The following is a 13,026-nucleotide window of genomic DNA, read 5'->3' on the forward strand; positions in this document are numbered from 1 at the left end:
TTTAACCTTCCCTCCCAGCCCTGCCCTGGGCAAGGGCTTCGAAATAACCGCCCCGAGCAGGCGCCCACGGAAATCGGAACGGCGGCAGCTGCGGAGGGAAGAACTGAAACCAAGGGAGGAGGCGGGGAGAGGTCTGTGCCCGCTCAGCTTGGTTGGAATACCCAGAAATAGGGAAAAAGATCAAGTAAAACATGGACAAGGCAATGGTTAAAGAAACAGCAGAAGGTGATGGCGAGGGAGGAGAAATACAAATGGGAGGTGGGTGGGAAACGCAGGACGGTGCCGGCCTGGGAGCGGGGAGTGGTCGACGCTCAGCGCCCGAAACCCTTGCCGGCATGAGCAGGGAGCCTGAGCAGCAAAATGGAGGAATAAAACCTGCCCACACATGAAACAAAGCCTGCTAGGAGAGAGGTAACAGAGCAGGATAGAATCACTCAAGGAACCGAATGCAAAGGAAAGACTGGATTTCTTTATGCCAGAGCAGCAGAAATGACCTGGACATTATATCTTAAGCAAAGGGGAAAGGTTTCACAGAAGATCTCCGGGCAGCTTGGTAACTAAGGTCACTGGAAATAGAAAACCTACAGGGAAGAGTGAGGAGGATCACCCTCCTAAGGAAGCTTCGTCTTCAAGTTGAGGACATACGGAAGATAAATTATGGCAGCTAGAAGCGGTTACTTCAACCAGGGAAGAAGAAACAGGGCTGTCATGCAGTCAGAGGGGCATACAGATTGAAGTCTGGCAATATTTCCAAAACCAACAAGCATTTTGTCTCCATTTTTAATAGAGACGATTATGTGAAAGATGGGAGCGGAAGGAGGATGCGTAATGGGAAGGAAGCCATGGGTAATTACTGCAGTGGGGAAAAACAAATGATCTCGTCCAGAGTGCAGACAGGCCAAGTGTGTGAAGATGAGGGTGGAAGGAGCAAGAAGTTTTACTGTTGCCCTCTAATCGTTCTGGAATACTTGCATTAAATAGAGGGAAGGAAATAATTCACAATAATTTGGACAGATTTTGAAGGAAAGAGTAATTAAAGATATGGGAATAAATGGGATAAAATCAAGCATGGGATTACATGAAATGTTGCTTCGGCATGATATCTTTCCCTGATACAACTTTGTTCCCCTTTTCCTTAAAGAAAGGAAATGCGGTAGCTGTAATCTGTTTGGGGTCAATAATACCTGATACTGTCCAGACAGGAAACGACTGTTTAAGCAGAAGAATGTGGGGATCGAGAGACAACGACAGAGGCGTGTTTTATATGGGAAGCATCAGACTGAAGGAAAGCTGCTCTGTGGGATTCACCAAGGCCTCTGTCGTCCTTCATATTTTCATTATAGTGGTGTCATCGAGAACACGAGCGTGCTAATGAAATCTGCTGTTGGCAGACAGCAGTAGGAGACATCACCGGTCCAAACAGGGGTGGGAATAGTATACTGGAGAAACCGCATGCCTCTCAGAACTGGGTTGATGAAAATATAATTAAATTTGATCATACTAATGACGTGCAGAGATTAATCACAAAAATTTCTTCCATTGACTATGAGATCAGAACTTGGAAAAGAAAGACTAGTTAATTGCAAGATGAGTAGGAATGTATGTTCCCCTATGTAAAAAGGGAAGCATAAACCCAGTTATGTCAGATAAGCAATTTCAGAAAAGATCTGCAGTACGATGTGTGATTCTGTCAGCCAGTCAAGAGTAAATCAAAGTGGAACAAGTCTGGACAAAACCCGCTGTGATGATCAGGGACTGGACAGCCCATTTCAGAGGAAGATAAAAACACTTGGTGTATTCAGTTTGGCAAAACAAAGAAAGCGGGGCTTGGGAAAAGGGGGAGCCAGGAAAGTTTAGTTAAAACTAAGGGCCAATGTCAGGATGAGAACAAGTGGGTATAAGCTCATCTCTGCAGTCAGAGTAGCAAAACGCTGGAACAGCCCTCTGGCAAGAGTGGCTGGAGCAAAATCAAGTCAGACTTCTTTGAAATGGAGCTGGAGGAGTTTATAGAAGGGATTCCATGACTGCAGTGGCGATGAGATTGGGTGACCAAGAGATGCCTTCTAGAGGCCTGCAGACAATATTCTAAACCCATGCCATAAATAAATATTTAGGCTTAACACGTAGCAATGCGTGCAGCAGTGGTGTCTCCAACATGTAAAGGGGTAAAGTATGGTAGAAAAGGGGAAATGGGAAACGGTGACGAAAATGAGACGGCACCTCAATAAACCAGTTTTATGAAGGAGTTGATTAATTAGGGACTGGATGAAAGTGCTAAAATAACTGGAGAATGGGATCTTCTCCCTCTGTTTCAGAACACCAAAAGCAAAACAACCAACCAGATTGAAAGGTGGAACTTCTGGAAAAACTGAGATACAAAATACGTTCTTGTAAAATACGTAATTGAGTCACTGAGTCAATTGTTGTAGGAGGGCACTGGGACAAAAATTAAAATTATCACTATACAAAGAAGGAGTGTACATTTATAAATTATGAGAAAATGCAGTTTTACTGTACTTTATGCTAGCATAAAATTCGTAAGCAGCAGTAAATTAATCTCAAATTTTGAACCAGTCTTTTCAGTAAGGAGGAAAGAACTCTAACACGGTGTGGACACACTTTCTCAGCTATCAGCCTCTTTAATACAAAATTTCTTATGTCTTCCCCTCAGTTATGCAGAAGTGACTGCTGTCAGAGACAAGGTCTTAGCCCGGGTGGTCATGGGTCGGAGCTGGTGTGAATACACACTTCCACATTTCAGGGACGCATTTCTATAGTTTATTTTGTGCCACTGTTCAGAGGGTAAGCTTGCATGCAGCTTACACCTTCCGTAAAGACACTTCCACCGGCAGCCAGGGAATGAACCTTACTTTGTTATCTAGTGCTTTGGTAATTAACTCCTAATGCCTGTCTTCAGAGAAACAAGTGTTGTGGACACGGTGTTCAGAAACACGGCCAGCATCTGCTCATTCCAGATAAGTATTTACTTTCCAAAGTACCGTGAATTCTCTCTTTGGCTTTACAGGAGTAAATAGAAGAAAGCTCTCTGTTCGTGGCACAGTACGTATGTCCCGCGCTCCCAACATACAGGGCCCAGTTGACCAACCCCTGCGAAAAGCCCGAGAAGACCAGAGATTACCCCTCCCCTGGCACAGCCCTGCATCACCTTCCCAGAGCAGAACAAAAGAGGGAGGGAACAGAGATATTAAAAGAAACTACATAAACAGGAAAACAACTTCTCTCTGTGCTGGGAGAGATCTCCTGGCCAGCGAAGGCCAAGCTTACTGAGCAAGATAGGATCTTCATTCCAGGGCAGAGAAAGGGGGGAGGGAGGGAGGGAGGAAGGGAGGGAAGGGAAGGAGGGAGGGAGGGACGCGCTCCATGCACCCTCACCTACCCACAGACTCTACGTGGTTTCTATAGCAGCACAATATCAGACATTTTTCTCTCTCCACAAGAAAGCCTGAGTAATGTTCTGCAATTATATTAGTCTGCATTTTAATCAGATTTTATCTTCTCTTAAGCTTGCATTTTTTCCCCCCATTTCCTCCTTATGTAACGTTCCCAAACTCTCATCCAAGAAGTGGAAAGCTCAGGGTTTTCTTTTTCATTCAGGGCTGCCCATCTGCTGCCAGTAATTTATTTTGTGCTGGTTTGTGCCCCCATAGTACAGGCAGTTTTTCTGCACACAGAATGCCAGTTTGATCCAAAAAGGGGGGAAAAAAGCCCTGATGACGGAATCTCTTGAATTAATACAAACTCTAATGCTTCATTCAAAAATGTGTATGAGAGCACTTAGCAGAATTTTTGTTTTCCATTTTAGGAATGCCTCGGGATCTATGTTAAGCCCTCTAAAAACTGTGGCATTAAAGTGCCATTGCCGGCCTCTCTAAATCTCATCTTGTGTTACAACAGAGTCAGTTTGTCAAGGGGCTAACGCCTGGGTTATATTAGGAAAGGTCACTGACAAGTGACCTGCTGTGCCAGGCAAACCGTAGGACGATGCTTACACCGGCAGAGGAGCGCTGGGGCTGGTACAGCTTCTCTCAGTTGCTAAGCAAATGAAGAGCTTTCGGCATCTGCAAGTCTAAGCTCTGCGGATCCTTTAACTGGAGTGATGTTTTACTCAGTTTTTTTTTACCAAACTGGTGCAGAAGTCGCACCCTGAAACTAGAGGGAAGGCAGCGTTTCAGTTACCACCTCTCCAGGTTTCGGCTGTCACCTCTGGGCAGGCAGCGGCTGGCCCCGCAGCTCTGCTGGTGGGAGGCCCTGGGTGCGCATGTCCTGCCATGCTCGTGGGGGTCCGCCAGGATGGCACAAGCTCTCACTGGGCTTGAGCTGACCTTGTTCTGAAGTGGAAAGATACTGAAAGCTTTACATTTCTAATATAACTTCTTTAGCAAGAAGGATGTAAATTCATATCATGCCTACATACTACAACAGAAAGTTATGATGAGTGAATGTGTAGGTTGCAAAGTCAAATGCAGAAAATATAGGAAATGCCAGAAGTAAGATTGCCTGGGCAACCTTTACTCATCCTCCCACATGCATATGCATTTTGTTACAGTCTTAATTGCACAATGTCATACCATTACACTGTCTCCTGTCATACTGGCAGTCTGTCTTCTATTTGCCCATGGGAACAGAGCACCTAAATATACTCGAAGATCTGGAAGTTATTCAGCATTTCTTTTAAATCCTCAATTAACCAGCCCATGATGCAACACAGGAAGTATTCCCTTAGTACAGGAATTACTAACTCCTTCATAGGCTTGTCATGGTGTATAGCAAAGAAACGTGAGAAAAGCTCAAACTGTTAAGTGGACCAGGCTGCATAAGTCCGCTATGTACATGCCGCTTAAGCCCCTTTCAGTTGCTACCTCATCTTGAAACACCTCAGAGCTTTATACCCCCAAATATTCTGTAGCAAAGTCTCGTGGCCACGCTGCATTGAAGCAGGGGCTGTAGCCCTGAAGTTTCTGAGATGAGCGGTTGAACCACCAGGAATGAGTCCTTCTCTCTCTTTACCTGAATGAACATCACATCCCTCAGGGCAGCGGAACAACTTTGACAGGAAGACTGAGAGAGCCACATCTCAGACCACACGCTAGACCAGGTCTCTGAGCTTGCTTCTGTAAATGTCAGAGACCTGGGCCAAGGGCTTCCTTGAAACTGGGGAGAAAAGAGGCAACCTAAGTATATGGGACGCAAGCGTGACGGTAAAGCATGTTAGGCCAGGTACCCGGCAGGGAAGGGCGGTGGGATGGGTGGGAGCTCCCTGGGAATACCAGGCACAGGTCTTCCCACCTGTGCTCCAGGTGCAGCTGGTGCAGCGAGGGGCTGCGATCAGGGCAATCAGGGGAAGAAATGCCTATTTCACAAGAAGAGAGGAGGAAAGACAGGCTTGCTTAGCCTAGCAACTGGTTTCTGTGAGGGGAGATGATAATGACCTGCTGCCAGCTCACACAAGAGTGGTCATGGAGGAGAGGGGAGCTCCTTAGAGCAAGGAGCAGCTCATCAGAGGGTTTGCCTTATGAGTGGGTTTTGCAGACTTTAAATGCCTAAAGGAATTAGGCACTCCACTCCTACTGCCTTTTGGTAGGAACTGGATCCACATACCATTTTAAAAATGCAATTATTGTTGACAATTTGTAAGTAACAGTTTAAAAAAAAAGCCTGCAACTATAGAGATTTCCATAAGAAACCAGGTGATCCAAAATATTTTGTCAATAATCCAAACTAGATAAACAAAGAAAAAGGTAATGGGGCGGGTTGGGAAGTAAATGATTCCCCCTTGGGAAACACTACTAGTAAGCTACATAGATATGCAGGGTACAAGAAGCTGGTTACGTTTTGCTTCACCGTGTTTCTATATCATAAATTTCTATATTCTGTTTTGTCTGAGGCTAGAGCCCATTGGTGATGCTTTGTGAAGGATGTGTTTAAGGTATTTAAACGAGCAAGCACTGCTGCCTACAAGGCAGCCTTAACAGCCTTAAAAAAAAATTTATTCATCAAAGTTTCAATTATTATTAAAATTATTATTATTATTCAATTATTATTATTTCAATTATTATGTGGGCAGATGACTATAGATAGTCAGCCGAAAATTGTCAGAGGAATGGCATTCATTTTTATTAGCAAAAAAAATGAGACTTTGGAGCTACTGCAACACCCAACAGTTTAATGACAAACCATTTTTCAACAATACACTGGTCAGGTGGCTAAACATGCACAAGGATTAAACACAGGAAGCTTAAGAGCAGACTCTGTCAGCTATGTTTGTTTTCTATAAATCCCTTTGTGATTATGATGAATTGTGCCATAACAGAGAAGTTTAGTGCTATTGTATAGATGACTCATATAGACTCTATGGTTTGACAAGAGCACAAGTTTTTTTCTAAATAAAGCAAGTAGTCAGTCCAAAAATAGAAGTAACACTTAGAAGAATGCAGCTCCTGGAGGAATTACAAATTCCATCTACCAAAAACACAGAGGTTGGTATGCTGGGGCATCTCTGCTGAGGATATTGTGTGAAAGCCATTAATTCTTCATCTGGAATGTAAATCTATGCCGTCCAAATGGGATTTAAGTATTTCAAGGTAGGACTTCAGTTCCTGGCTGGAACCAGTTTTAACCGGTTGGGCAATTTTCATGGTCATTTTTATATTTGCTTTCTTGCTCAGAGCCCAGAGTTATTTGCCCTGTGCTACCTGCAGTGCTGCGGCGTGGTATGGCTGGAATGGGTCCCCAGGCGAGGAAGGAAATGGGGCCCCGGTCCCGCCGGCCGCCAGCTTTCCTCCTCCCTTCACCCCTGGCAGGGCCTCCCCCACCAGCAGGCTTCAGAGTAATTGCACTGCTTGCAAAGTCGAAGGGGACACTGCCACTGCGGTGTATTCAATTGCACATTTTAAGGTTTAATGCCATCTTATTAATAGGAAAGCATCGATTCCGGATAGAAGGAAAGCATTTCCACTCGTTTCTTATGCTACACCAGAGCACTTTTCCCTTCTCCCTAAAATATTCAGGACCTTTGAAAACAAATACTTTCATTTGCCTGAAATATCCTGGAGATGGATTTCTGTGGCTGAGCTGCAATTTACCTTTAACACAGTCTCGCTGAATTCTCAAAAACAAACAAAAAAGCAAAAAACCCTCTCAATTTATGAATCCATTAGTCATGGGGTTTTTTACAGAATTGATTACAGAAATCTCCACCAAATGAGAAAGGAAAGTACTAACAGAGAATAACTTATTTTCTAGCTTCAAGCTAGAAGTTGTAGGGGTACGAGCCTAGGACAGGCTGTGCCTGAGTGCCTGGTGCACTGACGCACCATAGCTTGGGGTGAGTTTTATCCAGCTCCCTAGAAATCATTTGTAATTCAAGCTGGGTTGAAACTACATCCTGAGAGGAAGGTTCTGTTCACATTTCTAAAATAAAGCCCATCGCTACTGATGCTTGTTGGACACAGGTGAAGATGTGAAAGAAAACCTGTGCTTAAACTACTGCCACTGATAAAGGCCCCTCTCCCGGGTGCACGCCGGGACAGCAGGTTTGCTGAGAGGGACGAGTGTGAGGACAAGGGAGCAAGGCAGCTGGCTAAAGGCAGAGGGACTGCCTATCTGGCTTTCTTGTGAGTAGGTTTAACACGGTGTTTCCTTCATTCCTGATGTCCAGGGAGCCACACCGTTGCAGGGCGGCTGTGGAAGGGATGCAAATACAACCCAGCAATTGCTCCCTGTCCGGATGGGATGGGCAGCTTGGACTGCAGGCAGCCTTACACATACCAGCAGGTGACTGGGCTCTTCCAAGGGTCTCGTCAGTGGACAAGACACCATTTAGGAAGTAGGACTGGGCTTGGTTTTGCTGTTGCAAAACATAAAAACCTCTGGAATATAACCCAAACAACCAAGATAGCCAATGGCTCATCCTCATTTCAGTATTGCTCCTGCTTAGACCTAATGACAACGCTCTGTGCTTTTTGCATCAGGGACGCTTTCCTGTGCTTGGAGCAGGCTGCAGAGCGATGGCATGCTTAACTACCGGTGGGCTCCCTCTGACCTTAGGACTTCTCTGCCTTCTTATATTAAGTGGCAAAGGGAGGACCAGAGCTACAGTCTCCATTAAATATCAACTTGAAATACACTGCACTTTAAATTTAAGATTGAAGGGCATTTAAATGCAAAGTACTACCCTTTATTCATTAAAGTATGTAAGCAAATGCTCCACTATATGCCACTGTACATGTATTTTGCTGCAGGTTTGGTTCCACCTCTGTTATTTGTAACAAAATTTACATTAATTTTCATGGTATAGGAATAGGATTATTCACTGCACAATGCATTCCAATAGTCTGAAGTTGGGCAAAAAACAGCATCTAGAAAGTCTGGGAAAATGTATGCTTTTTCACAGTTGCATTTGTAAAACAGATTTTTCCTTTTAATTTGAAAAAGAATTCTGACCAAGACTAACTTGTAACTCAAGATATGATTTCAAATTGCTGAAATGAATACTAAGAATCAGCATTAAGCTAGCTATAAAGCAATCTATATGCTTGCTAAGAGCATATAGAAAAATATGTGTAATAAGTCAGGCTTAAGAGCAATTCCAACTACAACCAACTACTGGAAGATTAGACAATGTTGAAATTTAAAATGTATTGGGTTTTTACTGCGTTCTAGACAAAGAATCACTGTATCTGCGGGTCTAACTGCAAACAATAGTAATTCTCCCCAGTAGTTATTGTCAGCATCTCTCCTGAATCCTTGTGGGCATGAAAGGGAATAGGTTTTGTACAAAAATAATTAGGAGAACCAGTCAAATGAGGTGTTATTCCAGCCATGTTACTTAGTTGTAGATATAGACAACAGCTGACCCACTGCTTAGAATCACACGTTCTCTCACGTCTTGGCATCTGAAATAGTTGAAACATCACAAACTGATAATGGGATTTGTAACAGAAGTAGAAGTATTTTGCATTGATATTACGTGCAGCCATGAATAAAACATTAACACATAACTAGAATGTTTTTCACTTGTATCTGAGCAGTAACTGCAATCTCAGCTGTTTCAAAATATGTATTCTTTCAAAATACCAGAAGGCAGTTGTACATAAAAGATTCATTCTCTTCTGGTGTATGAATCAGCTATGAAAGAACTGAAGTTGCAATTCATTCTCCTGTCTGCTCAGCAAGCAGTACAACTACATTATTACTGATTTGGGACAGATTGTAATGTTATAATTAACTCTGAGATAAGAACTCCTGAAAAAAACTCAGCACTCAGTAAAAGTATTCTGGGGAAAAAAAGAACAACTGGCTGAGACTACAATAGAGCATAATTTTCTCTAACTCTACTCATACAGTATTTTCTAAACCAACATTTACATTTATTAGTGAATGTCCCACTTTCTTTGACTAGCAAATCGTTTGCAGAAGTAGAAACCTTTGTTCAGAGTTATAATAAGAGATTGTGTTTACAGAAAGAAAAATTTTTTTCAAGACTCTCTGGAAGCTGTACAGCAGCTCATCTATGCCAATTTAGCTTACAATTTTTCCTAACATTAGGACAGACTGTCCTTTAGCTGGCAAAGTAGTACTAAGCAAGGATATTTTATTTATCATGTCTTACTGTTTTAAAAAAAACACAAAGGCAAATTATGTGAGTCTTGGTTTGTGTTTCAGGCTTGTAGTTCCACTTGAACTTGAAAAAGTGCCCAACTTATTTTCAGGGAAAAGCTCTTTGAATATGAGAAAAGAAGCATGCAACAAGTAGAGAGTGGAAAACAAATTCTGCAAAAGAAGCGAAAGTGAATTGCAGCCAGCACTTGGAACAGGGGAGAGACAGACACTGCGGGCAGGCTGGTTACAGAGCCTGTGGTAGTAGTCCGGAAAGTGAGGCGTCTATATGCATATAATATTTTGCAGTCCATAATACGTAGGTTTCTTAAATGGTGCCATACTGCTGTGTTCTGCAGGTAGTTGCTTCAATCGTTACATCCTCAGAGTTTTGTCAGTCATCACGAGCTACAACAACGATACGCAGCAGTATTCACGCGCTGAGAGATGAGCCCTGCTGCCAGCCCCACCTCCTGGCTCTGCTGGTGACTGTTGACTCCTGCCGTCCAAGCAGCAAAAGGAAATGCAGACACAGTTCACCTGCCTCAGAAAACAAATTAGCTGTTGCCCTGAGCAGAGAGGTGTATGGGCAGCCGGAGGTGGGACGGGGAGATCAGAAGAGGTAAGAAACCTTTCTCTTTGCTGAGTTCAGCGCCGTCTCAGCGCACAGCCAGATCCGAAGCTTCCTGACATCACTAGGGTTTCTGGAGCTCGGTGGCTTTGGCTCAGGGCCTCCGGGAGGTAAGTGCCTCCCTAGATCTGAGGTGCCCAAAGTTAACTTCTTTGAGTGCCACCACTGACAGCAGTAGGTACCAAGATGTAAAGAGGCAGCGGACACCTCAAACAGCAGTGATCATGGGCCTGCCTCTGGTCACACCTCAGGACAAAGCATGTCCTGATCCCCTCGCTCCATACTTATGCCACACGCCCTAACACCGAGCCAAGTCCAACCAGACTCCATGCCTTCCCCCACCACCACTTTCCGATCCCATAGAAACTCATATGCCGAGCCCAGCCCTTGCACGTGTCTGCCCGCCCCTGCCCCATGCCTCGAGCTGTCTTTTGGCATCCTGAGCCAAAAGCACGGCTCCCACATTGGCGGCACTCCTGCAGGCTTCTGTGCCAGGCCACCCTCGCATCTGAGGGCTTGCATCTGGCAAGAAGCCGGAGCCTCCTCCATCCCCCACCAGTGCTGACGGGACACCCAAGGCAGCTGCTGGCTGCTGCCCCAGAGGTGCCGAGAGGAGAGCAGAGCCTGCTGCAGGTTTGGGTGTGCACCGGCTCACGGTCTCACTGGTGGTACGGGCACTGGCACGCAGCGGTGATGCTGTGTGAGAGATGAAGTGGCCTGGGTCTGAGGTCAGGAAGCCCTGGCTCTCAGGACAAGTTAGTCTGTTCATGCTCACGAGGGTTTTTTCTGTTTTGGTTTTTTTTTCCCTCAATGTTTTTTCACATATTTTCCCCTGGCTAATTGCCACAAAGGTCTGTCATCATGCAAGAAGCTGCTGGTTGCTTGTAGGGGAAATTGTGGCTTCAAGCATGGCTTTGTTGGGGGATGTATGAGAAAACGTAAGCATCGCGGGTGTGCGGGGCTGTTGAGGCTCCCAGGGAGAGACTGCCAGCGCGGGCGACAAGGCTGGATACAGAACACATACAATTTACATTTCATCACATATTACTGGAGGACATATACTTCACGTCTAGAAAATGAAGCTGTTATTACAAGATGAAAATCCATACACTACGAGGCTTGTTTTTGGCCTCGCTGCAAGGCTGTGCTCTCAGGAGCGGAGCTGTTGTGAAGCAGTGAGGGACACGCTCTGATTCACTGGGCGATCCAGCAACAGCTTCCAAACCGAGGAGCAGCTGTTTTTCTTACAGTCACCAAACGGCTGTTGTTCACCTGCCAAATTCAGCGGACTTGTCCTGCCTTGCAGCCCTTTGGGAAGAAAGAGCAGACCCAACTGGCATACGCTGTAGTCACAACTAAGGCAAGCTGCTCCGAGCTCAGACATACTTCAGCCCACGGAGAAGACAAACTGCAGGTAAAGAAACACAATATCTTTCAAGGAGACAAATGGAAGCAATATGTGCTGTATCAAGTACTAGCAGGCTATGTTTTTGTGATACATACTGGTTTTTTGAGAGAGCCAGAGTAAGATTAGTGGGACTCTGCAAGAAACCCCAAACAAGACCACTGATATAAGAACCATATGAGCTCTTGGATCAGCCCCATTGCTCTGGGAGGTTTCTTCAGCCTCCTCCTAATGCCTTTCTACATACTTGCTTCTTGGAGTCCCCAGTATTCAGTCAGTTTTACCAAGAGGAAACATGCTGTACACGAAAATATAAGGAAAAAAAATGGTACATGTAGCTGATTTCTTAATTGCAGGAAAATCAAGAAAGAACTTTATGCACCATTCAAGAAGCTTCTGTGCATTTCTAAAACATGCTCTGCTGTTCACCTAGCTATAAAACATGTAGTTAGCCCTCTCCAATGGACCATAAATATTGAAACATTCACCTAGCTGTTTGGGGTAATGCTGTATTACTTCCAGTTCTGAATTATATCAAAAGCAAGCTGAATTACCTGATTCTTCATTTTCCCCATCTCTGGAATGAGGCAATAATGTTTCCCATCATCATCAAGTACTCTAAGGTGGGTGGATGAAGGACACTATCAAGGTCTGACGCATTGCTAGTAAAATGGTGGCTTGCAAAAAAATGTGCAGGTGCTTTCGGTATGCAAGTGAGGCCAGGTTGTGCTGGCAAAGGATGAAAGTTGGGGGAGCTTTCTGGGAGTGAAGTCCCATGATTCCCTAGCAGGGATTAACTTCTCTCAACGTGGCAAGAAGGCAGAGCCACCCATCGACTGCTGAATCGAGGATGAGGTAAAAAGCATGGAGACTCTGCCCCCCACATTGTGTCAGTGGTGCTCCTCTCCTGTGGGATGGCCAAAGCAGCTTCAGGAGGACTTCCACAGGACTGTCTGGGGCCCACAGAGCTTCACAGGGACTTTGCTGTCAGCCACAGTCAGTAGGAAGGATGATGCTTTTATACCCAACCAGTCCATTTGTCATGTCCAAAAAGATGTAGGGTTGTATAACTGTATGAGATTCAACAAAGCCAAGTGCCAGGTCCTGCACTTTGGCCACAACAACCCCATGTAGCGCTACAGGCTTGGGGAAGAGTGGCTGGAAAGCTGCCTGGCGGAAAAAGACCTGGGGGTGTTGGTTGACAGCCGGCTGAACATGAGCCGGCAGTGTGCCCAGGCGGCCAAGAAGGCCAATGGCATCCTGGCCTGTATCAGAACTAGTGTGGCCAGCAGGAGCAGGGAAGTGATAGTGCCCCTGTACTCGGCCCTGGTGAGGCCACACCTCGAATACTGTGTTCAGTTTTGGGCCCCTC

At 45.0% G+C, this 13,026-nt stretch overlaps 1 protein-coding gene across 1 annotated transcript in view; it reads right to left on the reverse strand.

Annotated features, from left to right (window-relative positions):
- The window catches only part of RASL11B (RAS-like, family 11, member B), a 16,979-nt gene extending 5,961 nt beyond the window's left edge, over positions 1-11,018 (reverse strand). Inside the window, exon 1 of the mRNA XM_009335214.1 lies at positions 10,913-11,018. Coding sequence (XP_009333489.1) covers positions 10,913-11,018 — 106 coding nt within the window. The remainder of the gene's footprint in view (positions 1-10,912) is intronic.
- Between the last annotated feature and the right edge of the window lie 2,008 nt (positions 11,019-13,026).

This window comes from Pygoscelis adeliae, unplaced genomic scaffold (assembly GCF_000699105.1).
Source record: "Pygoscelis adeliae isolate BGI_AS28 unplaced genomic scaffold, ASM69910v1 Scaffold21, whole genome shotgun sequence".
NCBI classification, from domain to species: domain Eukaryota; kingdom Metazoa; phylum Chordata; class Aves; order Sphenisciformes; family Spheniscidae; genus Pygoscelis; species Pygoscelis adeliae.